Source organism: Cydia pomonella, chromosome 24 (genome assembly GCF_033807575.1).
Source record: "Cydia pomonella isolate Wapato2018A chromosome 24, ilCydPomo1, whole genome shotgun sequence".
Taxonomy (NCBI): domain Eukaryota; kingdom Metazoa; phylum Arthropoda; class Insecta; order Lepidoptera; family Tortricidae; genus Cydia; species Cydia pomonella.
Window position 1 is genome coordinate 3,800,020 of NC_084726.1, and position 27,963 is coordinate 3,827,982.

The 27,963-nt window shown below is 36.0% G+C and overlaps 4 protein-coding genes and 1 long non-coding RNA gene across 7 annotated transcripts in view; 3 read left to right on the plus strand and 2 right to left on the minus strand.

Moving 5' to 3' along the window:
* LOC133531232 (uncharacterized) overlaps nucleotides 1-27,963 on the minus strand; it is a 452,362-nt gene that overhangs the window by 103,367 nt on the left and 321,032 nt on the right. The window lies entirely within an intron of this gene.
* Nucleotides 11-2,028, plus strand: LOC133531118 (uncharacterized). Of its 2 annotated transcripts, none has more exons than XM_061869234.1 (3): nucleotides 11-187; nucleotides 430-514; nucleotides 1,367-2,028. In XM_061869234.1, exons 1-3 carry the CDS (start codon nucleotides 171-173, stop codon nucleotides 1,937-1,939), a joined length of 675 nt encoding a protein of 224 aa, XP_061725218.1. In that variant the 5' UTR covers nucleotides 11-170; the 3' UTR covers nucleotides 1,940-2,028. The 2 variants fall into 2 exon arrangements, with proteins under 2 accessions (XP_061725218.1, XP_061725219.1); XM_061869235.1 differs by having other exon boundaries at nucleotides 157-244.
* LOC133531073 (uncharacterized) lies at nucleotides 2,707-8,133 on the minus strand. The gene is made up of 4 exons (XM_061869169.1): nucleotides 7,317-8,133; nucleotides 4,663-4,743; nucleotides 4,156-4,239; nucleotides 2,707-2,828 (listed from the first exon to the last, which is right to left on the minus strand). Exons 1-4 carry the CDS (start codon nucleotides 7,374-7,376, stop codon nucleotides 2,733-2,735), a joined length of 321 nt encoding a protein of 106 aa, XP_061725153.1. The 5' UTR covers nucleotides 7,377-8,133; the 3' UTR covers nucleotides 2,707-2,732.
* Nucleotides 8,403-23,530, plus strand: LOC133531072 (uncharacterized). Of its 2 annotated transcripts, XM_061869167.1 has the most exons (5): nucleotides 8,403-8,684; nucleotides 9,309-9,413; nucleotides 14,199-14,252; nucleotides 22,500-22,561; nucleotides 23,392-23,530. In XM_061869167.1, exons 1-5 carry the CDS (start codon nucleotides 8,613-8,615, stop codon nucleotides 23,513-23,515), a joined length of 417 nt encoding a protein of 138 aa, XP_061725151.1. In that variant the 5' UTR covers nucleotides 8,403-8,612; the 3' UTR covers nucleotides 23,516-23,530. The 2 variants fall into 2 exon arrangements, with proteins under 2 accessions (XP_061725151.1, XP_061725152.1); XM_061869168.1 differs by lacking the exon at nucleotides 14,199-14,252.
* Nucleotides 24,691-27,293, plus strand: LOC133531070 (reticulocyte-binding protein homolog 2a-like). The gene is made up of 2 exons (XM_061869166.1): nucleotides 24,691-25,043; nucleotides 25,283-27,293. The coding sequence occupies exons 1-2, from the start codon at nucleotides 24,966-24,968 to the stop codon at nucleotides 26,210-26,212; spliced, it is 1,008 nt and encodes a 335-aa protein (XP_061725150.1). The 5' UTR covers nucleotides 24,691-24,965; the 3' UTR covers nucleotides 26,213-27,293.

A 27,963-nucleotide genomic window follows, 5' to 3' on the forward strand; every position in this document is an offset into this window, starting at 1 on the left:
TAAAATGATAAACTTATGAAAAAGATTTCAATGTAAACGATCCACAATTGATCGTACTAGTTATAAGAAAAATTGCATTTTTTTGACATGAAACCTAGCTACAATGCTAACCTATAAATATCCTTCTGAATGTCCAAAATCCTTCGTGAATCTCATTTATTTTCATAAACATGTCGACTTTTAAAAGGTGTTATATTGCAATTGCCTGTCATGAAAAAAACCTGTTTCTTGGATTTCATTGCTGGTTTGGAACACACTTATTAAAATTCTTTGCAGAATGCCTTTGCACGCTTGTAAAACTCCAAGCTGTGAACAATCCATAATATTTTGTGAAAATATGGGCAATAATAGAATTGCTTTGCTTCAAATATAATCATACTTTTATTGCCTAAGTTAAGTGCGGCATTCCAATACATCCATGCTTTGCAGAAACCATGTTGTGCCCCGGATCGTAATGATAACAAGCAAAGTTCTGGTTTGTTTGTTGGTGTACGCCGCTGCGGACGAAGTTGTGGTAAGTTTCTGGTTCATATCGCTTACCGAAATTATGGGAACTCGTAAAATATTAACCTCAAAGTTATGAATAGGTTTCTTATGGGATCTTCCAACTAAGATTCGCTAGGATTCCAGCATTATCATTTTACTATTTTGTTACTAAAATTCTCTCGGATAATATTTTATCCAGAATTTTCTTGTGTGATTTTTGGGACTAATAATTTGTAAAAAGATCCTTATGAGGATCGAAATCTGGGAAATTAGTAAATATTACAAAAAATTTAATATTTTAAAATGCATACAGGGAGAGCACATTTCATTGGTTCATCAGAGATAGTACGCTTAACAGCTGAACAGAACAATATCCCAGTTATATTATCCTAGAATAGTTTGTCATATTTGCCGCAGCAATGTAACAAAACAACGGTATGTTTCTATGAAGTGCCGGCTTTCAGTGACAAGGTTACCTACTTTTAAGATTTATTTCCTTCTTTATTTTGCATAGAACACTGTTTATCTCGGACGCCAGAAATTGTGGTCTTATTTCTTACTAGGAACACGAATATAATACATTTATAATTCAGGAGGTGTGTTCCCATATGTGCCTGCCCCACGTGACCACCGTGACCATACAAGAGGCAGGCATAAATGGTAATGATGTTTACGTAGCGCCTATTCCCATCTGTGCTCGGCGGGGACAGATGAGAATAAACCATCAAGGAGGATGATAAACTTTGAAGGATGGAATTGTAAATGGTACCCGCTTGCGATCGGGTGGGACTCATATTCAATTGACATCAATAAAAAATCTTGGGGTTTTCTTCTTCTTTATTTTGCTTTTACCGTAAACTTTGTTAATTTGAACTTACAGCCTCAGCACACCGAAAACGACATCCATTTAGTAGAAACTCAAACCCCCAACTCAATTTCAAATAATATAGCTCTTCAAGATGCCACCACCATACAACCAAACATCAAAAACAATTCAACCGATTCAAAAACAGAAGTTGAAGAAATTGAGCCAAACTTTTTCATAAGGCTTTACAATAATGTAATTAAAGCTATTCAAGATTTCTTCAATAGTCCAAGAGTAACAGCCGTCTTGAAAAATGTTGGGACTTGTATGGTAAACGGAGCCATGGAGATTTTGACCTATTATGTACCAGCGCCTATGATACCTCTCATAGCGTCTGCAGCAGGTATGATCATACCTTTTGAACCAGTGGTCACTTTAAGAGAGAAAATGCCTGTTACCAGTTATAGAAGAGCATTTAATAAAGCTGTTAATAGTTTTATGGGTACGTTTGATAAATATAAAACCATGGGAGTCGAGGATCCTTATATGACGAATAGGTTTAATCGGAGATTTTTGAACGAGAGTCCGGAGAAGAAAAATAAGCGTTTCAAGGAGAATCAAAGCGAAGAAGAGAAGCGGTATATATGAAGAATAAAAATTTATTAATAAAACCTTTTTATTTTCAATGCACATATTAAAAAGTTTGGGCTGAATATTGTCCTGACCATGACACTCAGTTGATTTTTCTTTATTTTCCATATAAATACATCAATTTACTTGAGCAACAATTTAATCAACAATTTATTTATCCCTGCATTTTTTCGTCTTCAGAGGGAATTATAGCTCGTACTCGCCCATTTCCATTCTCCATGATTTTTTAATATGTTATTGGCACAATGAAAAACTAGGTTTACAAGTTTCCTGTTTTACAAAATTTGCAAAACAAAAAAAATCTTTTATTTTTTTCAATTAAGTGAAACCTATAAAAAACCTTTATATAAACCGACATTAAAATCAAAGTGATTTGTTAAGATTTAGTTAGTGGAAACCGTTTTCTCCCGAAATGGAATGAAATTTGGTTGGCTGGTAGAGAATGCCTTAAGTCCGCCATTTGTACAATTTATATCGTGCAGTAAAGTTTAAATAAATAAAAATTTCATAGAACAAGTACCGTTATTTCTTTAGGATCGGAAAGCTATTCTTTCCTCTTCATTCATTTTGTAGTGTATTCATTAGTATTCTTTGTATTTACCGGCCGGTTGCCATTCGAACAAACACAAGCTTGAATTTTATTTAAACAATAACACAAATTAAGCAACGTTACATTTACAAAATAAAGCGTTGGTTAAATGTGTCCTACTGATTCACTGTCGGCTATCCGACCCTAAAGTACACAAAGAGTAAATAAAAGAAAATTATAACGAAGATATTTATTTCTAAATTATATGGTGTATGTCTCCAAAACGTACGACACGATTTCCACGATGGCGGACAGCACCAAAACGACTCCAGCGACGATGCGAGTGTACGTCTTCACCTGGTAACATAAAAAAGATTATTCAAATCCTGTAACTCCCTTTTAAAATAAATAACTGAAGAGCAAAGCAATGAATCAATACACAAGATTCGTGCATAACTTGAAAACCTACCTGATAGATCATTGTTATTATTCCCTGCAAGAGTTTTTCGATCCAAGTAAGTTTCATTAACATCTTTTTTTTTATTGATTCAAAAAATTACATAGCATTACAGCGAACTAATACACTGTGAAATTTATAATAGACAGTATTTATACAAACTAGAAAGGAAAAACAGAACAAATGTAAGAAAGAAGACTAATACAAGATAGAAGATTCTCGCTTATCTATCGTTACACAGAATTTCATACATCCAACTTGCAAATACATCACATTCCGGTGCTAATGCGAGGAGCACGTTAATATATTGTAGAGCGCGGACAAGTGGTGATTTGCCATAGGACATACCTACTGCATGTTTTAGGCACTGTTAATAGGTGACGACTTCGTGGTCGGAAATTAAATTGGGCCTTAGCCACAGATGGAACGAACAGGCGTACGAGCTGTGCAACCAGTTCAGGGCAGTCCGAGGTCCCACGTAAGACATTACATACAGTAGTCAATAGCCCGTAGTTACGCCTCACCTCTAACGAATGAAACCCTAAAACGCCAAGCAGGAACTTTGATGGGTACAAATATGGGTAATACCCGTAAACCTTTTTGTATAAGAATCGTTGAAAGGCTTTCTGGATTTTTTCCAGAAGCAAGACGTACTTGTCCTCATGCGGGCTCCAAACGACCGATGCCGCTTCAAGTTTACTCCAGACTAACGCAGTGTACACTAATTTAATAGCCCTGACGTCATCGAAAAAAAGACGTCATAAAAATCGCGTTCCGATCCACAAACCCTAACCTCCGATAGATTCAATATGTACTATACTTTATCTATTCTATAGTATATAAGACGATTGAAGAATGACTCGTCATTGTAGAATGTGCCGCGGCACCGCCCCCTCCCCTTCCCCCCCTCGTCTCTCTTCTTATACCTGTTGTCTACCACCCTAACAGGGGTTTCATAATAATTATGAAGTTAATCATTAACTAGTAGCTCTGTAAGCTGTAGACCTCGTAAGCTTAACTTAAAACTGAAATAAGGTAAGGCCCAGCCATTTTGACAAAAAAATCAAAGGATTTGCAAAGTGGAGGAAGGCAAGTAGGAAAGCGGACCCTGGCGAAGGCCGGGATAACACAAGGTAGAAGAAGATGGTTTTCTGTATTCATGTGCCTAGATTTAGGATTTTTCAAACACAATGTAATATTGTTATTTAAAAAATGACGAAATAGTACCTGCTGCATTGTAGTATTTTCCGGTATTGTGACGACTTCTGAGTTCCGACGTAAACGCAGCGGTAAAGGCATGGATTGCATTTGCTGTAATGTCAGATCATTGATTATTATATTATAATTTACGAGTATAATTTTACAAACTATTTGCGCTAACTCAAGCTAGAACCGTCCGGAACCGTTGTAACTTATATACATAGAAAACACCCATGACTCAGGAACAAATATCTGTGTTCATCACACAAATAAACGTCCTTAGCGGGACCATCGCCTTCATAGGCAGGGTAACAACACAACCCATTATGCCAGACCGGTCATCAACTAACATAAACCATAATTTCTGCAGCAATCTTCATCAAAACATCTATAAACTAATGTCCATCGCCATCCTGCACCAAGCCTAGACCAAAGGTTCCGCTGTATCGCGATGGAAACTTCTTGGACCATTAACACAGAGCGGGGATTAATATTAACACCCTTTTCAATCAAAATGTAAACTAGAAGACCTACCGACTCTTCCGCAGGTACAAAGAATGGGTTCAACTCTTGTGGTAGGAGCTCCGACTGTAAATCTGCATCGTTGGTTAGTTTCTGAAATAATAAAGTTTAGTTGTTTTTTTACCACCATTTCTTAATTTTTTTATGGTTATGGGTATTATGAGTAAAGTCTAAGTTTAGGTATGTTAATCGTATTCGCAATTTCGCATACCCTCGAATGTTAATTCTATCGGCAAGCTATTCCTTAATTTCCCTACCAAGTACCTAACCAAGTAATAAAAGAATTGTTGCAATTTACTATAGTAATAAATCCCTGTATTTTTCTCTCTTCCTCTTTTGTGTTATACTCTTTTCTATCGACACTTACAAAATAAGTTGATATTTTAAAAGCTTAACCGACGAAACTAGTTAAATCTTGTTTCTCGGACACAGAATTCAAATTTAAAATAAACTGGAAGATACCTCGAATATGGATAGAGTTTTTAAATTTCTTTTAAATTCACCTTCTTTTCTAGTCATTTGCTTTTAAAAGAATGTTTTTTATTAAACGATACTGGTATAATACATTAAAAATTTAGTCATTCAATATATAAAGTATACAGCCTACTCGTATTTGAAACGGGGAAAAAGTTGCAAAACTTTGCCAATTCAAAGTAATGTATCTTTTTCAACAAAAGTTTAGCATATCTAATTTTCTTTATATAAGAATTTGAACTGTAATTTTTTAGAGCGATTTTTTAGTTGTAGGTATATTTGCTTGTCAAATGTTATTATATCACCTGTTTATCAGAGTTAACTGTTTAAAAATCTATCGTACATCTTTAATATCACCACCTCGGAAAACAATTTATTTAATATTTTCTTAGTGTAAGGCCTGAGCGGGCGCTCGAAGCGGAGCGTTCGGCGGGGCGTGCAGCGTGGCGTCGGGCTCACAAGTGATGTGAGCAGCGTGCACTAAGGCCGCTCCTATACGTTTGCATTTCTTTAACATGCACGCCGCACGCTCTGCCCAGCTGCACGCCCATCTCGAGCGTCCACTTCGGCCTTACGCTTACTCACACTACTACTGATCACCATGCAAATTATCAATGTCATCATTTATAGCAGATACGCACGCAGAGATATCTTGGTCTGGAGGCCTACCGCGAAAACCGAAATTCGCCAATTGCGGGGATTTTTCTCTGTTACTCTCTCTAAGACGTCATAAGAGTGACAGAGAAAAATGCCCGCAATTGACGAACTTCGATTTTCGCGGTAGGCCCCCTGATTTTACTAACAGGAACTTTTTTTGTGGTCGTACCTATCAGACATCCATTATCCGATCGTACAATTTGAAAACGTACTCAGGCATTTTAACAACTAACTATAATGATCATTATTTCTCAAGCGAAATTCTCCATATTGAGCTTAGTAATTTTTAGTCGATATTCGTTTCCATTCCGTAATTAATAGTACAAGAATATCATGTTATTGATAGAAAAAGTGCAGTGGCGGTGCAGTGAAAATTAATTCACAAAGGCTAGTTAATAATCAATTTTCTATGATAAAATTGACAAAAGATTCTTTAAACCGAAAAGATAGAAGGAAATATGACAAATATAGAGGAAATAGGAATACACTTGTCAAGTTCTGAATTGTCTGGTTGACGTAATTTGTGACCGAGGAGCTGGCGGCTTCCTCGCACAACGTATCAGCAATGCGATACGAGGAAATGCCGCCTGCATCCTTGGTTAAATGCCTCAAGGGTCTATTTTAGATATAAGCTAGTTATAATAATCCTCTGTATATATCGATTATGTATATTGTTATTGTAAATAAAATGTTTTTAGTTCTGAATTATAAGAATTTGAATTATGAGGGATTTTAAGTATGAGAATTTATATTGTAAGTAAATCTAACCTAACTAAATTTTTCTTCGGAAAAAGCGATTATCGGTTCCTAAGGGCCTTTCATTATTTAAAAATACGACGAAAATTTCAAATAGACGATTAAGAATCCGCAGCCGTATAACGGTGAAAATCGAAGTTCGTCAATTGCGGGCATTTTTCTCTTTCGATGTCGCTCTAATAACGTCTTAGTGAGAGTGTAAGAGAAATATCCCCGCAATTTGCGAAATTTCGGTTTTTGCGGTAGACCTCCTGATTCTCAATACAAACGTAGTTACACTCTCATTTTAAGGCGACTAGCTCCATTGCTCTGAAACTTTGTACTTAAATAGGATAAGGTATATCTATGCCTGTAATTAGCTTATGTAGCTTCAGATACCAATGGTTAAAAAAATACAGCGAATTAGAGTTTTGAATTTGAATTTGTTTTTGCTCTGTTTGGTTTATTTTATAAGCTGAAGCTATATACTAATTACAGGCATAGATAGATAGAGAACTTTGCACATACCTTATGTATGTGCAAAGTTTCATTACAATCCAAAATGTAGTTTCCAAATAAGAACGAAACTCCGTTTGTATGGGAAGGTGAAATTCGGCCGAGCCAGCTGCGGACTCTTAAAAGAGAGATTTAGATAATAGAAGTTTATATTCACTCTTTGGAATCTCTCTCTTTTTTTAATCCATATTTTTGCTAATTTTGCTCTGATAACTATATAACTCGAATAAAATAGGTGAGGTAAATACTTACTTTTAAAAATTGAAAGGTCAATGAAAACTTACATTATTATGCCCATTAGAAACAGCAATAATTATATAAAATAATAATAATATCCTCAGCATGGTTTTGGTCGGGATAAGTCACGTGTTCATGTAAAATATATAAAATTGAAATAGAAAAGTAAAAAATATTATGACGATAACATTAGGGATATCGAACACGAAGCGTGTTAGGAAACAATTTGGTATTAAAAAATGCTCCAATGGTTCTTTTCGTGGAAAACTTTTTTAACTTTAAAAAGTTAGTGAAGAAAAAGTTTTTAATAACAGTTGTATAGATTATTTTGGACTTTTCGCTGTTCTATCGAGATACGAGTACTTCCGTTAAATACCTCGCATATTCTTGTTAAGTTTTTACGTGCGTTGGAGATTATATATTTTTGGAGATTATAAATTAAAAGTTCAATCTGATGACCTGTTCGTACCCCTAGTGTAAATTTATTCGATGGCGTAACGTGACGTACGCGTTTGCGTTAAGGGATTTTGAGTTTCCAAAACGTTCCGCTTGGCGCGCTGTTTCTAAATCCCATACTAAATGAGACTTAACGCAAACGTATATGTCACATTACGAAATTGAATAAATGTACACTAGGGGCTCTGTTTGGCCTAGTGGATAGTGACCCTGTCAAAACATATTTTATTGGCATGTGAAAGAGCATTTGAATTTGAAGCCTATTCGCATAATAAAAGGTTTAATTTGATTCGATAACCAGCACTTTACCTGGATTTAATCCTTAAATTAGCAGGGGGCCTAGCCAAGAAAACAATCATTCGCAGAGAAACGAAACGAAATGCTGTCTTTGTCGCACTAATATGGGAGAGTGATAGAGAGACAATAGCGTTTCGTTTTCTGCAAACGATTGTCCCCCTGGATACGTTGGCAGGAATGGTACTGAGCATTCAAATTACATTATTATTAAAAAAAAGCATTACTATAATTGTTTAATACACAATTTATTCATAAATATCCAATAATAATACATATCATAAATAACATCTTAATGACATGCATTAAGTAATAATTCATTAATTATTAATATTTTTCTGTACTTGTTCGTTGCAAAACACGTACTCTAACGCCTTGACAATAGACGCGTGTTCAGATATTTGTGAGCACTTTGGCCGCTACGATATATCTGATGGCAAGTGGTCGTCAAATATTAAAATCGATCCCTACGCAACTCTAAAAAATGCCATCGTGTAACTTCGTACAGTTCTCGATCGACCTAAAAGTTTTATGACTTAAATTGCTTTTTATTATAACTTATTTTTCGAACCAAGAGTATGTTGTGAAACAATATGAAAACTTGGATCTTAGTTTTTGTAATAAACGCCATAATTTGTATAACTAATGGATATTTTACCAGACCAGTAAGTTAAACGAGTTTTATTTTATAATTTACGTAATACACAGACGAACCAATTGTGGTGTGGTGGTGGTGGTGTTCTTATTGAAGAAGGACTTGCTACAACATGTCAATTTCGTTCTGAAGCCAATGCCTATTCTATGGAGGGTAGAGGTAAGGAGAACAATCTCTTATGGGAAAACTGTTGCGAAAGTGTCCACCTTGCAGCTGTTAATAATAGTTCGAAATCTCTCCGGTGGCGCTAGGGTGGCACAAGGACATGACATTAACTTAGACGTTATTGACGAAGATAAGTGCGCTGTCAGTGATTAGAATTTTTTTAACAGTTATTAGATTTTTTTTTCAGAAATTTGTTCGCAATATATTGTGGCACCACTAGTTTTGACTAACGCGACTGCCATCTGACCTTCCAACCCAGAGGGAAAACTAGGCCTTATTGGGATTAGTTCGGTTTCCTCACGATGTTTTCCTTCACCGAAAAGCGACTGGTAAATATCAAATGATATTTCATACATAAATTCCGAAAACCTGCACGCTCTTACCGCTAGCACCACTCCGGCAACCAGCGCTTCGATAATGACATAAAATTGTTGTGTTTAATTACACCTGCATAAATTAATAATTTCAGTCACGGCACCGTCGCGACGTCGTCGGAGGAAGTCTAGACATAGTGTCCAAGAATGTACAGCCTATCCATGCTGACGTCAAATCAGAGATGACGGTCACTGAGCAGGTAAATTATCTATACTCTTCTTAGAAACATTCCATCAAAATATCGCTTACTCTTTCCTTTTATGAGAATAGTAGGTAGAATTATTTAAGGCGCAAGTTCAGATCCTTCTCCGTAAACAGCTTGCTGAGCGAACGGCTTTGCGTGCCTGATATCACCAAGAAAAATTAATCGGTTTTGTGTAAAAGTAGTTACAAATGATTAATGGAGCGTTTTAGATTTTCAATGAATAGATCTACTAACTAACCGCATCGATCATCATGATCATTATTTCTTCAATAAGAATATTATATTACATTGCGCTTAGAATAAATTTAAAAGTGGAAGTGTTAATTTAGTATGGGTAGCACATCGATACTGGTGAATTTCCAATATGACTTGGAACTGCGGTAGCCGTCTAAGAAGTGTAACGTTCTTACAGTAGATGTCGCTAGGGTCCCCTAGAATTTTTTACAATAACTATGTATTATTTAAGAAAAAAATCTAAAAATGTCAACAAGTAAAAAGTAAAATAAATAATATCATTTAAAACTGAACAATATTCATCGATAGAAAAAGTTGGTAAAGAAAGGCCTCAAGATTGATATACTTAGACGTCGTCCTAATACAACGCGACTACGCGATTATCGCAAACTTGTTGTTCACTGAACCCACTACTGCACAATAAGAATGACTCAGGTTAAAACGGCCCGGGCCCGGGCCTAGGCGTCCGAAACTTCAGTTTCACGTGATCACCAATCATAGAAAACGAAGCATCGGAAGCGTCGGCCCGGACTCGGATCGATATAACTTTTCACAATGAAATATTTAAGCAGATCAAGTATCAAGAGTTAAAATTAGGCTTTTTAGCAGAATTAAAATAAAAAAAATTATATTTTAGGACTACTAATTACACAAATTGACTATGTCCCACAGTAAGCTCAATAAGGCTTGTATTGAGGGTACTTAGACAACGATATATATAGTATATAAATATTTATAAATACTTAAATACATAGAAAACACCCATGACTCAGGAACAAATATCCATGCTCATCACACGAATAAATGCCCTTGCCAGGATTTGAACCCGGGTCAATATCCACTAGGCCAAACTGGTCGTGAAATAAGTATCGTTCGTAAATGACATTCTGGAATACTCCTTGTATAATCACAACAGGGTGCTTAGCCAACGTGCCAATCGTTAACGCTCCGTAACGTAGCGTAGTGATCCCTCTTTATCACTTTTCCGTATTAGTGCGACAGTGACAGTTGCGTTTCGTTCGCCACGGAGCGACAACGATTGGCACGGTACGCACCCTGGGGGCCTATCTAAGATGACAATCGTTTCTAGAGAACGCCAATCGATACTTTAATAATGCATGCCTCGTAACTATTTAGCATCACTCATCCCGATAACAAAAAACATTGGTCTTTGTCGATGTATGACTGTCACATAACTAGGCCCCCTGATCAAATGGCGACGACGCGTCTCCGATACAGTTTACTGATTACTCGGTAATTGTTAATAGGATGCAGAGGCGGCGTTTGGCGTGGGCGCCGTAGCCCACCGGCTGCGCGGTCCGAGGGGCCTCGCGCCTCAAATAAGTATAACTCGGACACAACGTAAAAATTTTCGTTATTTCTTGCGCCACCAGAGGGCCTCGCTAAATGTACCTTGCCCACGTAAAATTTTGGTCTTGCCCTGCTACTGATAGGATGGTAGTGCATACATCGTGCATTATCTAAAATGACATTGTAGTTAATTAATATTGACCATATTGCTTATAATTTGAATCTATTTACATATAAATTAACCTGGAAATTAATTAACATTTACCATCATTATTTTATATTTTTACTAAATTTATAAACAAACTTGATATTTTATATTACATACACCACGATAAAATATAAAATTAACAAAATAAGACAACGTTTGTTTCTTGTAACTACCTATGAAATAGGCATCAATTCCCCCGGCTGAAGTAATTTCTGATTACGTCTCCGATGTCGCCCTGTAGATTTCATACTATGAATATAAAATGCATGTACTTATCTAGACTTAAGAAATATTGAGTGCCGTTACAGGATGTCATGTAAAGTTCGTATCATCCACGATGACGCGCAATTTAGTCAAAACTAAGCTTTAAGGACATGGCAATACGAGTCTTAGACACGAGTCGTCGTGAACAACACGATTTTATACCTAACTATCCTCAAATTGTAATACTTAATGTATTATGAATTATGAACATGACTACAATATAATAAAGAATAGTATTTTTATAGTCGATTTGTTGGTTGTACTATCCCTGAAAGAGCAAGTTTGTTAGATACTGTATTTCAAGGAACTGAAGTAGATATCATATACGAAAGAAAATGGGAGCCAAGCTGGACGGGAACTGTCTAACAAGGAACTGTCCGGTTCCGATTACATTTATATTTATATATGTTATAGAGTAGTCTAAAATAATATACACGTATTTTTTTTTAGCTGCCCAAACTCAACCTATTGGGAGAAATTGTCCTCCAAAGTAACTAAAAAATGACTACATCTTCTAACTCCTATAGAAAGTGATGCTCAAGCAAATTGCTAGTTAATGGCTGGTTTGAGTATATGTTTGAAAGCAGCAGAAAATAATGAGCGCGTGTTTTGTTATAATGTTGCTAAAACTCATTTTTTCCTAAAAAAATCGACATTCGAAGTTTTATAATATCTTATCGCTAAAGTTACACATAAAGACGTGTGTTTTTTTAGGAAAACTTGAGTTTAAGCAGATATAACAAAACACGTGTACATTATGTTTTCCTGTTCTCAAACATATACTCAAACAAGCCATTAACTAGCAAGTTGCTTGAGCATCACTTTCTATAGGAGTTAGAAGATTTAGTAACTTTTTAGTACTTTGGAGGATAATTTCTCCCAATAGGTTGAGTTTGGGCAGCTAAAAAAAAATACGTGTCCGTTATTTTAGACTACTCTATAACATATATAAATATAAATGTAATCGGAACCGGACAGTTGGGTACCTTTCCTTGTAAGTTGAAACTAGCATGAGAATTTCCTCGTGAAATTTTGGTGTTTTAGGCTACGGAGACTGCTTACCATGAGGCGGGCGGTATGATTGTTTGCCACCGACGTAGTATTAAAAAAAAAACAACTGGTTGCACTCCGGGAGTGCCGGCAGAAGTGAAAACTTGAATATTATCGTTGTGCATTTTTTATTTTTTGGAATGGTTAGGGAATAATTTTGCATGAATTGCTTTAATTATCAGTATAAAAGTAGGTACTATAAAATACAATATTCATTTATCGTACACAAACATGACAATTTATATAACATTAAAAAATATAACACTTCAGAACTAACAATTCTATGACATTGTAACAGTTTTTCGATCAGGTCACGTGTCCGTCTTACAAATTTTCAATCTGTCGAATCTGTCGGTCACGTGACCTTTCGCGTGTTTAACATTTTTTTCCCCTTCACAAAAAGTGCACAGCGCCGCTAAAGAAGTTTTCACTTCAAAAAATCTTCCGTAACTTGCACATTATTATTGGTGAATGAGCCTGACACTGTTTGAGATCGCACGAAACCCTTAAAAGATTCGTAATGTGGTGGTGCATAAAATATCCCAAATGGCATTCTGTCGATTTGATACATCCCATTTTGTATAATGAAAGTCGTTATCCTTGTAGTAAAATATTTCGCTGTGTATATCACAGCAGCGGTATCATGGTCGCATTGTTATCACCTGCCATGTCATGCGTCACTTTTGTACTTACATACTTGTTAGAACGTGACAGGCATGGTGACAAAAGATAAAGAACCGACCATCTTTGTATTGATTTGGATAAATAAATAAAAGGAGTAGACAGTTTTTAATGTGGAAGTAATTATTCTACTAACTTCATTTAAATTCCGTTACAAAGGACAATAGCCTAACTTGTTAATCCACTTTTTACCAGTTCACGTGACTCTGTTAATTTCCCCTTTACTATTTAAGAACCTTTTTACACTTTGTTCAACCCCAACCGACTATTAATCCTATTCCTTTTGTAATAAGGTTACTTTTTGAATGATATAACTAAAATAGATAGGAGTTTGTAAAGGTAATTTGGTAACTGTGCTTAGACAAAAGCGTTCAAATCTCCACGTATCACAATGAGGTTTTTGTGTGCGTCGTTTTGTGGTGGGACCCAAATTATTAACACGTCACGGGTTGATCGATTGTTGTGGGGTATCTTAGATTTTATAAATTACGTCATACGCGGAAAATAATGGAAAGAGATACAATATTTGAAATGGCAATGCATAAAATTCGGTTTTAAAATAAACACACACATAATGATGATGATTCGTATCCTAAAATTAAAAATCACAATTTTTTTTTTAACCTTAATCTGTTTTAAAAAAAACACACACAGACACACAGACACACATTAACTACAGTGTAGCAAAGAGAATTTAGTATAGAGGCGTATTGTCAAAGTAAATTTGGCAGTGACCTAAATTTCCTGCCATTTTTCGACATAGGACTAAAACTTTTAGAATGACATATGGCTTTTTGACCCATGTTCTTTCACTGATATGTGTTAAATATCAAACGGTGTCGTGATCTACTCGAGTATAGGCCAAAGGTATATGGCCATCTATTCGAGCACAATTTTTTCTTGATTTTTCGAGGCACGTTTTTTTCTTAGACTTTATCTTATACGGAGTTATATATATTTTTGAGTGTAGTGACAAAAACAGAGATGAATATTTGTATGTTGCATTAAGTCCGTATTTCTCTATGTCCTAGCCTACATCACGGAGTACTCACTGCACCTTCGAATCAACCCATGATACTCTTCAAGTATGTATCTTAGTCTTCCTCACTATACACCAACTTCTTACACACATATTATAATTTATGATATACTCTTCTTCTTCTTCTTCTCGTTTTTAACGATAATGATGGACCCGGGCATGTCCTTAAACTACGGTCAAAAGAGAGGTATAGGCATTGGGCATTGTGAATGTCATCACGCCTTGTGTGCGGTACAGCGTACATATGTCATTCCAGATCTAGAGCAGAGCCCAATTGGAGAAGTACCTCCACCTTACAGAAGACCTCAGTCAAATAACACTAGACCCTACTCGTAGTGTTAAGTTGTATTTGTCCGGTGAGTAAGGTTGCCAGAGCTCAAAGAGGGTGCGGAGTGTTAGGGTCGGCAACGGGGTTGTGCCCATAGGCTATGGAGACTGCTTACCACCAGGCGAGCCGTATGCTTGCTTGCCACCGACATAGTATAAAAAAACACTACAAGACAAAAGGGGACGACCGTTTCTGCTTAAAAACGTAGTCCCCATTTATAGAAAAAAAATTACGCAATTTGATGTATATTAACCATATCTATTATCCTTAATATGATTTGCTTGCAAAATGTAATTCTCCTAATTTTAACTTTAAGATGACGTTTTTACTAAACTATAAGGTTACACACAAACATAAAATAAAGATAAAATCAGTAGATCGACAGTCGCGCGACGTAATTCGGGACGAGGCAGGATGAAGCTTCTCCGTTGTGTGTGTGTCTGTGTGTGTGTGTGTGTGTGTGTGTGCGTGTGTGCGTGCGTGCGTGCGTGCGTGCGTGCGTGCGTGCGTGCGTGCGTGCGTGCGTGCGTGCGTGCGTGCGTGCGTGCGTGCGTGCGTGCGTGTGTGTGTGTGTGTAGCTCTTGAGGGCGATTACACAATATATTCTGATAGGTATCTGATAGGAACCAAGCGTATCTGCGAGGGCCCACGACATAAAATAATATTACTTATTCCGTGCTTTGAATGATACATCTTATATATTTATACCTTTAAACGAGCAATTATTGTATATATATTTATATTTTATATGACATTTGCTATACGGAGGTTTTCGGGGGCGAAAAATCGATCTTGCTAAGGTCTTATCTCTGAGAAAACGCGCAGTTTTGAGTTTTTGTATGTTTTCCGAGCAAAGCTCGGTCTCCCAGATATTTTTCTTTATACATGACGATTTTTATTGGGAGAAACATTTCTTGTAATGTTTTGAGAAGTGAAACATAATTTTAACACGTGCAAATTTATGGTGTAATTTTTATCATGAAATAAATAAATAATAAATATTGGACATTCTTGCACAAATTGACTAGATAAAGACCCTACTCTAAGCAGTGTTAATGGTTTGCAGCCGTGCTCGACCGGCTACGTTCCTTCGCAAATCGAGCCAGGGATAGTTTTTCAGGTAACTTCTCTTCCAGTGCCTTGTGGCTTGGTTCAATTTATAAGAAATAGCTTAACACTTTTTTACAACTGCATTAATCTGATTCGGCCTTATTTTATTTATTTATTTTATTGGTATTCAGGATAACAACAGCCGTAAATATTACTAAACATATAAATGCTTACATAAAAGAAGGCCAATGACAGTCATCCATTAAATTGCAATATGTAACAAAGAGCAAAGAGGACCATTAACACTTCAGATAAAAGCACTTTTTTAAACCTAATTCATTTTTAATACATTACGTTACTTTTTAATGCGCATAATAGTTTTGAAGTGTAACCAGAAACCGGTTATTATTTTTGGCTGTGTCTAACAGTTATATAACAGCGGCGCCTAGACGGTGTTTTGACAATCGACAGACAGCGGTGGCGGCATGGTTCCATTTTTATCACTTGTTACTTGTTAGAACGTGACAGGCATGGTGACAATTAAATGATACTGTAGGGCTAAGCTGCTCGGGTCTTTATCAAGTATGTAAGCGCAAAAGTGACGTACGGCATGACAGGTGATAAAAATGAGACCATAATACCGCTGCTAACGGTGCTATTATTAAAATCTTGGTGAAAGTCGCCTTTTCTTATACGTGTTAATGATAATAATATAATACGACTTTGACATGAGCCAGTTCATCTCACGCACACCAATACATGCAAGCGAAAGTATCCTACCAATAACAAACAATACTAAATACCGCTTCAAACTTCATAGTGACTACAGTGTGAGTACAATATAAGGGCAGGCCGTTATCAGTAATCATTCTCATAAAGACGCTCTCACTGCCGCTCATGAATTTCCCCTCAAGCTTAGATTCTGTTTCACTTACGGAACTCACCCGATGTACTTTGTTTGTTGTTTGTGTTTTGCTGAAACTCGCAACAATAGCTCAAGTATAAACATATAAAGATATCAGAATATATCTCGTCATACAGTGGCACAATAAAGGACGACTCATGCTAGGACGGCCCGGGTCCGAGCTGAGGCGTCCGATAATTCCGTGTTCTATAGTCTATATTTACGTGTTCATCACTTGATCAACGATCACCAGTCATTAAAAAAAAACGAAGTTTAATTTAATTTATTTATTGAGAAGTTCTACAGCGTTTGCAATGAATAATATATAAAAAACATGAGTACTAAGCATAGCCAATAACAGAGCCCCTAGTGTACATTTATTCGATTTCGAAACGTGACGTACGCGTTTGCGTTAAGTCATTTAGTATGGGATTTAGACACAGCGCGTCAAGCGGAACGTTTTGGAAACTCACAATCCCATACAAAATGAGACTTAACGCAAACGCGTACGTCACGTTACGCCATCACTCTAAGAACAAATTAAATTTCCTACTTTCCTATGACAATATTTTAATTTGTATTTATTACGTAAATATTACATGCAATACATAAGCGTGCGAGCCTATTAGTTTGCTTGCCTTTATGGGAATTTAGTGTGTTTGTGTGTGAGTGAGTGGGTGTGTGAGTGGGTGTGTCTGTGCGTGACTGCCAGGAAAGTTGCTTTGCAATTTCAGATTTGAAAACACATCTGGAGGAGATGAAGTTTCGGACGCCTCTCCCGGGCCCGGACCGTTCTAGTCCTTCTTAAAGTGTTGACTTAAATATAACTAATATGCACTGATTTAAATTACAATAAGGAATTTGAAAATACAGTAATTTGTCAGTATTTGAATACCTGTTTAACTTATTTCAGTTGCACTGGATTTCAGAATGTTTTTGTACATAACTTACAACTACTTACTTTTTTACCGAGAAAGGCCTTTTTTTAAGTTCTATTTTGGATAAGTAATTATTACTGAGCATTATTATCTTCGTTGTCGGATCTGTTTTTACCACAAATTTTAAATTAATTTATTAAGTACATTACATTACATGGGAAGCGCTGGTGGCCTAGGGAAGCGCTGGTGGCCTAGCGGTAAGAGCGTGCGACTTGCAATCCGGAGGTCGCGGGTTCAAACCCCGGCTCGTACCAATGAGTTTTTCGGAACTTATGTACGAAATATCATTTGATATTTACCAGTCGCTTTTCGGTGAAGGAAAACATCGTGAGGAAACCGGACTAATCCCAACAAGGCCTAGTTTATCCTCTGGGTTGGAAGGTCTGATGGCAGTCGCTTTCGTAAAAACTAGTGCCTACGCCAAATCTTAGGATTAGTTGTCAAGCGGACCCCAGGCTCCCATGAGCCGTGGCAAATGCCGGGACAACGCGAGGAAGAAGAAGATTAAGTACATTACATTGTTTCCAGTTGTAACATTGTAGTTTAGAGAGATTCGCAATCATCATTGGCCCGATGCGAACTTTAAGATACGTCAAACATTCGGTAAAGATACGATATAGATTAGATATGTCAGTGTCAAAAATGACGTTTCTTCAAAAAAAACGTCACTTTTGACACTGACATATCCAATGTATCGAAAAATTTTGACGTATTTTACAAGCTTTTATGACCTCACCATTGTCTGTTTGTAATCAAATCTTGCAAGTTAAATTTGATCCACTTCCCGGTTTCCGATTGAGCATGAGCAAAATTTGCATACATATGTAAGTCGGGTGACAATGCAATATTATGGTACCATCGAGCTGATCTGATGATGGAGACAAGAGGTGGACACAGGAATTCTGTGATAAAACAACGTAACCTAATTGTGTTTGGGGTTTTTAGAATTGGCTTGATGAGTATTAGTTGCCTGTGGAAAGAAAAGTACAGTCAACGATAAAAGCTTGTACCAAAAATGAAATTTTTGCCAAAAACTTAATAAATTTCGGATCGGGTCGCAAGTCAGTTCAAAATGTAAGTCTGTACTATAAAGAACTAAAACACCTCCCCTCGCACCACCCCGTCTGGAGTTTATTACTCGCTCTAAAAGTCCTCAGTTAATTAGGGTCAAAGTCTTAAGACCTTGTAGGTTAGTGCTCGTATTTACTGAGATAGTTGTGGACGCGACGCTGCCCACTTCATCAGGGCGGTGACAGCAAACACCAGCGTAGCTCACAGATGTTGAACAGTATTTTTACCCACGACGGAACGGAGACGATATATGCGTTTGGGGTGAGAGGATGTTGTTGCAAACCAATGTTGCCATATTTCTTAAAAACTACTAGTCCTATTTTGATGCGGTTTTCAGTGATGGGTTCGGGTTTGATTGGTGCATGTTCTTAGATAGGTGTTACGGTGACAACTCACCAGAAGGCTCTGCAGTAAACATTTATTTGTGCATCCTTTTTCAACTAAGTTTTAACCGCCGTGGGTTTTTTCAAAATTTTTAATTCTCATACTGACTTACTGACGTACTTTCAACTTTTCAGTTGTAACTTTTTAAAGATAAATGTAATATTTTGTAGCGTATATTTTCCATAACAACTTACAAATACTATGTAATTACATAGGCACGTCGGTTTCCTAGGTAAATTTGTATTTTCGTATATTTTGTATTTTCGTTAATTTTTTTGCGGTCGGTGGTGGAGGTGCATGGCTACTTTATGAATGAATTCCATTCCTTATGTGTCTAGTGTCTAGTTAGTAGTTCTGCAGCTGGCTGTACACACTAACCTTGGCTTGTGCTGTAGACACTTGTGTGTGTAACTGAACTATATTATATTGATCTTTGTTATATTTATTTTTTTATAAGTGAGAACCTGTAATTGGCTCTGTATTTCTATTGTATCTTATAGAAATGTTTAAAGCTGTTGGTTTTCCATGTATGTAATAAAAAATAAAAATAACAAAGATAAACAAAATAAGCATATTAATATTATATTATTTGAATCGGAAGGGAAAGACATTTTGAAAGGTCAGTCAATTTGTAACGGTATCTTTGATAACTTAAAGTTGACATTGATACTTTACGCTAATATAACCCCCCCCCCCCCCCCGCGCCCTAATAATATGCTGCCCCCTTACCGTTCACGAACGCTCCCTTGCACGTCGGAGAGTCTTCTGGCCTACAATCTTGTGGTTTAAATCGGGAGAGGGGGCTTCTGTACTGCCTCCTAGTTCATGCACGTTTACCTGCTTCTATACTTACGTCTTACTTACCGAGGACCCATGAACATTTTGTTAAAACTGATTAGATCTTTGCCAATCCACTCTCCAGTGTCTCTCATATCTTATTTGCTGCTTCTCAGGTCCTGCCCCTGGGTTTCTCTATCCAACCTTTCCTTCCTCCACTTCTCACGGCCTTCGTCATAGGTATCCTCTTTGACCATTAATAAGATTGTTATCATCCTCTTTTTATAGTCCACTACAACTTAAGACAAGGGGAAGGCCGGATAAACACAAACGCTGGGTAATCGCGAACGCAGCTGTTTTACTACGTTACAACGAGATATCATGGTTTCACTCATCACCATCTTAGAAATCACGCCATTACTAGTGACACTAGTGCCAAGCGACTAGCGGAGTTTAATGGGTATTAAGCTAAAACTAATTGAAATATTTGCTTAATTTCGTTGCAATTTTCCCATAAATTAAACACAGTAATAATTATAAAGTAATAATAGTTCTAACACGACATTTATTTGCATAAATAATTAGTAGTTAAGGATTCAATTATAGGAATTACATACGGCTGGGCCAAACAAACAAACGAATGGAGTGGGTCAATTATGGACATTCGGCATTGCCCCATATCTGTAGAATAAAACGCCCACGTTCCTCTACTGTTTTAAGTGTTCCTATGTGCAACAGCTTACCCGGGTCCGAGCTACAAGCCCTGGCTTATACAGCTTTGCTACAGAACCACGGTTTAATGCTAACGACGGATACACTCCACGAACTGCACTTTTAAAACTTTCTTTAATTTGTATTCGTTGGAATTTTAAAATACGGTGCATGATTCTTATACATTATAGGCAAATAAGCATGCTTATATTTTTTCTACTTGTTGAATTATGATTTCGTATATCAATATGTAATTGCGTACTTTTCATGTATGGGCTCCCAACTCAACTATAATATTCATAAGCAAACGCTGTCAACTATAGTGAAATTGACCAATCACGTGACGCCGCGATACAGTGGAAAGGATAACTACGATAATCTACTAGCCTTTTATACTACTGAGATACATAATTTTCTTTAATTATTTAGGTTTTATAGTAAATACAGTATTATTACTTAAATATAATTTGTATTGTCAATACTAACATAGTGATTTGTGATGTCCGAAATAAAGTATTATTAATAATAATAACCGCAGATAGTCCGGCGGTTCCTCTCTCTGCGGCCCTGACCACCGGCAGCTTAGGCCCTGCCCCGCTGCTGGCGGCACACTAGGTTAGGTTTTTATAATGTGTTTATATGTAATTTGTATGATTTTTTGTATTTTACTTTTATAATCGTATATAAAATGCCTAACCTAAGACCCAAGATAAATAAAGAGATCATAATAATAAATATGTTCTTGTTAGTTTCATTGAGATACTTTGATAGCCAGTGATTAATTTTACAAATATTCAAAAAACACACGCAAACACTTTTTATTAAATTTACAGTTATTCGTAAGATACAAGATTTTTGGTTTAGTATTGACTGAAAGTTGATAAGTTACGATAATTTTGCTTCAAATTTTATGGTACAAAATGAAATGAAATGTATGTTTACAGTACATATGGGGCTACTTTATAGCACTAGTGCGAGAAGTAGCATATTACGTTACTGTGTCGAACATTTAAAGGGCCATATGTACTGTAAAACGTTGTACGATACATGTGCGAATAGGTAATTCGCAACTCGTGTCGATTTAAAACACTCCCTTCGGTCGTGTTTTAATTTATCGCCACTCGTTTCGAATTTCCTATTTTTCGCACTTGTATCGTAATGTACTATTCTATGTTTATTTAATTAACAAAATAGACTCTCTTGGTCAGTAGACGAACTTAAATAACAACGTGTCTCCGTAAAAAAAGATCGGGTAAAATGCATGAACTTGTTTTGACATTTAATTATTTCTAGAAATTAATGTAAATTATAATTTATAAATTTAAATCCTAAATTGTACACCCTAGCAGGGTATCATGTACCTACTTGACTATATTTAAGACCAAAATGTACAAATGAACATGATTTCAATGGAATAAATGATATGATATGATATGAAAGTCTTTTGGCAAAATCGGCTTTAGAGATTGCAAATCATTGTACTTTCGTTTTTTAATAGGGACGGGTCTAGAATACAGCCGAGGAATCGCTTGATGTTCTGAACTATCATTGAATCTTTGAGGTAGAACAGTCCAGAGCCCCTAGTGTAAATTTATTCGATAGCGACGTTGGAGTTTGTGCACCATACGAGGTGTATTTTTATTAGTTAAATTCGAAAATAAACGAATAAATTGAAAAATTCAGATACGGGTTCTTTCTTAACATTGACGATATGTGATCTATACCGGGTTCACGAAACAATTACTGACTTCGGTTTCCGCCCGTCTGTCGATGGCGTTTTTTTTGCTGGAAATAGGTATGTTGCGATAGGCAGACACTCATATTGGCACGTACGTGCATATTGAGTGATCAGCACATTTAATATAGATCTTGCGCCTCCACTCGATAAGGGATTTCCTCTTCTGTCACGTACAATAATTATATATAATGATAGAATAGTAAGTATTTAGGGATTAAAGTGTACAAGCTGGAAGAGATTAGAGCTGTTAACCTGCATACGGTGTTTAAGTGATTCAACCCCTCCACCCCGGCGATCTGCCTATTACAATGTTAGATACAAAAAAAATCATTTTAGATTACTTATGCCTAGATACTTTTATTAGGTACTACAAGGACGTCTCTTCTTTCCAGGTTACGCCACCGGTCACCATCTTTCACCAGTCGCTCCGGAAATCTCTGCCAGTTCCTAGCAGGTATACTTACGAATAAAAACGCCCCACGGCGCGTTTTCATACCACTATCCGACTGCGCGCTGCGTCCCTGGTCCAGCGGGTGCGAGCCAGCCCCAACACAGTCCTAGCGATGATCGCGAACAGACTGGACTGTCCTTCATCGTGCAGTGCTGTGTCAGGCATGTAATTAAGACTGGGATAGGATTGATATTTGGAAATTTTGCATTGTATTTTTTTAATATTGTTTTATTTATACCAATTTTAGTCCACATTTTAATTTTATATTTATTGTATAAATAAGACATTTCAAAAATGATTATGAGCCCCAAGGCTTGCAATAAATGTTTTTTTTTAAATCGTATCGCATGCAGTCAGCTTGATATTTTTTTAGGTATGGTTGATTTTAGTTTAGGTATAACTATTGTCGACATCAGATATGTAGTCCTATTCTAACTAATCAGGTGGAGCAAATATCTCCGTTTTTGCTTGGAGAAAAATGCTTCCAAATGACCGATTGACATTTGTTAGAATTTTAGCGATTCAATTGAGTACAGGAGTAATGATTAGGGTAAAGTATACACGGATGAAGTAGCAGGCTCACAGGCAGAAGCTAATATTCGTCTCTGAATATTGATATAATACAAATTCATACAAATTATTGGAAGCTCTTAATTCTTATTGTAATTATAAAAAATCTAACGAAGGGACAAAGGTGTGGTTAATATACATCAAAATGATGTATAAATATTCTGTATACTGTTAATATCCAGAGAGGAAAATGGGGATCGTTTTTATGGAAAAGCGGTAGTGCGCAGTCGTCAACTTTCCTCTTAAACATTTTTATTTTGCAGGTTAGAGCTGATCAAAAGCATCAGTCGTTTGGCAGCCGTGGTCGCGCTGGCGTTCACAGCTCTGGTGGAACTGTACCCCGCGTTGGCTCATCTCCTTAACACTTTTTATAGCTTTATGATATAAATTCACTTTTTACAATGAGTGTTTTATTCTATTTTTTATCATGTTTACCGACAGAGGGCGCCACTGATCGTAAGGTAACAACAATTTACACCTAAATTAGTAAGATAATTATAGCAGTATCAGTCAGTTAGCAGCCGTGGTCGCTCTGCCGTTCATAGTTCTGGTAGAACTGTACCCCACGTTGCCGCATCTTGTTGACACTTTTTATAGCTTTATAGTATAAATTCACTTTGTACAACGAGTGTTTTATTCTGTTTTGTATCCTGTTTACCGACAGAGGGCGCTACAAAGCGTGAAGTATACATACGTACCATTTATACCTAAATTAGTAAGATAATTATCGCAGCGTCAGTCGGTTAGCAGCCGTAGTTGCGCTGCTGTTCATAGCTCTATCTCTAGTGGCACTGCACCCCGCGTTGACTCACCCCGTTAACACTTTTTATAGCTTTATGATATAAATTTACTTTGTACAATGAGTGTTTTATTCTATTTTTCATCATGTTTACCGACAGAAGGCGTCAATTAGCGTAAGCTATATATACTTACCGTTTATACCTAAATTAATAAGATAATTACAGCAGCCGTGGTCGCGCTGCCGTTCACAGCTCTTGTGGAACGGCACCCCGCGGTTGCGCATCTTGTGAACACTTTTTACAGCTTTGTGGTATAAATTCACTTTGTACGATGAGTGTTTTATTCTGTTTTGTATGCTTTTTACCGACAAAGAGCACCGTAGCGTAAGGTGTACAAACCTACCTTTTATACCTTATTTAGTAAGATAGTAATCGCAGCATCCGTCGGTTCGCCGCCGTGGTCGCGCTGCCGTTCACAGCTCTGGTGGAACTTTATTACGCGTTGGCGCTTCTTGTTGACACTTTTTATAGCTTTATGGCCTAAATTCATTCTATACAATGAGTTTATTATTCTCCTTTGTATCCTGTTTATCGATTAGAAGAGAGTGCCATGGGACATTTCCTAGAAATTCTTAGAAACTTCCTTTACTGTGTTACTTCTAGTTTTCTAAGTTATTTAATAGACCAACATGTAGATGTTTATAAAGTTTTCAAATCTTAGGTATATACTTACCTAAATCCATGTTACCCCATCTTGAATTTCTATTATGTTATTAAATGTTAACTGTCTTAATGTTTCTGAGAAAGCTAGCTTAATCTTTCCTATGATAAGAAAGGTTTGGTTTACTCCTGGAGTTGCATGCGTCCATAGACTACGGTGACCGATTATCAGGTGGGCCACATACTTGATTGCCACCACGCAAGAACTTAATTTATAACGGCCACATACATTAGATACATTTTTGTTTAAATATAGCTACGATAATAACACCTTTAATGTTTATACTTTGTCCTTTCATAATTGATTTTATAGTAATGATTTCTAAACATTGATAAGAATGGTATATTTAGTTTAAATATCAGTTGTGGGGGCCATCATGTATGGGATGGTAGTTTGGACATGTTTGGTTGTATTGCATCAATTTCATGGGATTTTGTGTGATGAAACTAAAGAGGTAAACAAATTAAATTTACTTTACAATCATTCCCATTAATAGAATAAATATTTTTTTTCAATTTTGCCGAAGTTACAAATGAAATATACACACATTTATTTTTATTCACTTATTTGAAAACTCTAATGTGGTTTTCAATGATTTTATGATATTAGATATTCATGCAAATTTATTTGTCAATAAAAGTAGTGTAGTTAGTGTATAGTAAATAAATATAGGTATATTATGCAATTCTGTAGGTAAACTGGGAATTCAAAACGAATGTGACGAAAAGTGGTCCTGAAAGTGACAATCAAAATACAAAACATAATAATGGAAAAACCTTAAGTAGTCAGACAATAGAGCCAAAAGAAAACATTGTTCCAGAATCTACAGATAAAATTAAGGTTCCAACTAATGAAAGAAATGAACCAAGAGATGTTAATAACATACTTATCGATATAGCAACTATTGCTCATAATAAAAATAATACAAAAGGAATTGAAAAAATTAGACAATTGGTGGATGAAATAGCCAAGCAAAATGAAATAAAACACAATGTTGAAGCAAATGGTATCAAACCTTTGAAAGATGAACCATCTGTTACTAATGCAAATACACTGTTGAGGTATATTGAACCAATAAATGACATCGAAACAAAAGAAACGATGAATATTGTTTCTCTTAAAAAACCTACAAAACATTCGGAAAATGACCAGCTCGTAACTAAGAATACAAAAATAGTTTTGAAGCATATTGAACCCACAAATTACATCGAAACAAAAGAAACGGTTGACATTGTTTCTCTTAAAAAACCTACAAATCATACGAAAGGTGAGCAGCTCATAACTGAGAATGCAAAAACAGTTTTACCAATAAATGACATCGAAACAAATGAAACGGTTGACATTGTTTCTCCCAAAAAACACGAACAGCTATTAACTAAAAATACGAAAGTGGTTGTAAAGTATGTTGAACCAAGAAATAAGACTACAAAAAAAGAATCCGTCTTTCATATTTTTGTTAATAAACCGATAACTGGCGATCATGAAGATACTCGTACAACAGAAATCAAAGCACCGAAACCATTGTTCATAAATACAAGAAGGCAAGCTGGCGATATATCGGACCATGATGGTGACAGAGCAATAACCACATCAAAAGGTAATTTATACTTAACTGTTTTTTAATTGTTGGTAAGTTTTTTTTCTTCTGGATGAATATTTTACTCGTTAGTATGCGATCAATGCAATATAATTTGTAATGGAACGATATGATTATTTTTTGTATTTTATTTTAAATTATACCCATATATTTTTATTTCCTTATGTCTAACATAAAAAAATGGTATTGTGGTTACTTCCTGTATTACTTTTTATAATAGCGCTCGTTAAAATATACAATTAAAATGAAAGGCAAATCAAAACATTTAACACGATAATTCAAATATTATTCTAAATTTCACTTATCAGTGGAACACTTTGTGGTCTTTGTGATAAATTAATAGAACATTACGATACAAGTGCAAAAAGTGGGAAATTCGCAACGAGTGGCGATAAATTAAAACACGATTGAATGAATTCCTATTCACATATGTATCCTACAACGTTTTACAGTACAACGCATAAGAATATTTTGTAGAAAGAAGGTAGGTATTTCTATAGTTTGGTATGCTTTGTAGTTCGAGCGGTATGTGATGTGTTAAATTTCTTGAGACTTGGAATTGATATAAAACTTAATCTTATTATTGTTAATCTTCTAGTTTAAGATTTGCTTAAATTGTCAATACCATCTTAATTTCTGAAAAGCATAAATAGTTTATAATCATATTTTTAGATGAAAATCAAATCGAAATAAAAGAACATATGTATAAAGAAGATTTATTACGACGTCCAAATACTCAAGAAAATGCATACAACTGGTACAATGGACAAAATTACAATCACAACGGAAATAGAAACGTATATACAGGATACGAGGACTATATTGATAATTATTATAGTAACGGCTATAATCCACTCGGAAACTACAATGGAAATAAGGAATACTATACCATTTCATATCCTTCAAATCAAGGAACCAATGAAGAAAACCAAGATTGTACAAGATATACAAAAACTACCCTTGATAGAGATACTGTAATAAGCGTAAAACCCAATGAACTGATCAAGAGTGTAAATGAAGATAGAAAAGAAATTACAAACATACAAAGTCCTGATTTTCACAGGAAATATTACAGTGACATGCAGAATATTTAGATCGAAATGGCGTTGTATACAGTGTGTCGCCGATCTTGGGGCTTTAAATGTAAGGCTAGATTCTACTCGTCAAATCGATCTAATTTTGTTTTGGGGCATTTAAAAATAAATGAAAATTAGATACTTTATTAGTCCTCAAAGTTTAATGGTTAAGTCAGTGTATTGGATTTTGCGATAATATCGTCATTTCGTTGTACGAGGGTGAGATTACCTTAATACCTTGGTACGGGGGCCTTTCATTGATAATTTTCAATTCCGCTTACAAACTTTTCTTTCTAACATGGAATAAAGAGGACTATCGTTGTGTTTGGCCTTCTTGTAGCCTTACAACTTGCTTAAAAACCTGTTAAAAACAGAAAGTTGACATTGGCAATAAAAAATACCGTTGACATATTTCTGTCAAATTATTTTATTCAATAAATACAAAATGCCGAATCAACCGTTTACTGCGGCAAAATTAACTGATATGGTGTTGTTGTACGGGGAAACACGAGGAAATGGAGCCGGAGCTCTCAGATTTTATCGAGAACGGTTTCCCAATCGTAGGCTGTGGATGCCTCTCTCGTGTAATAGTGAATGCTGTTCAACGAATAAGAGATGGCCTACCGATTACCGGAAATACGCTGGAAGCAGTGGGCAACAACCCTTTGCCATTACGATTCCACGACAGTTTTAAATTATTT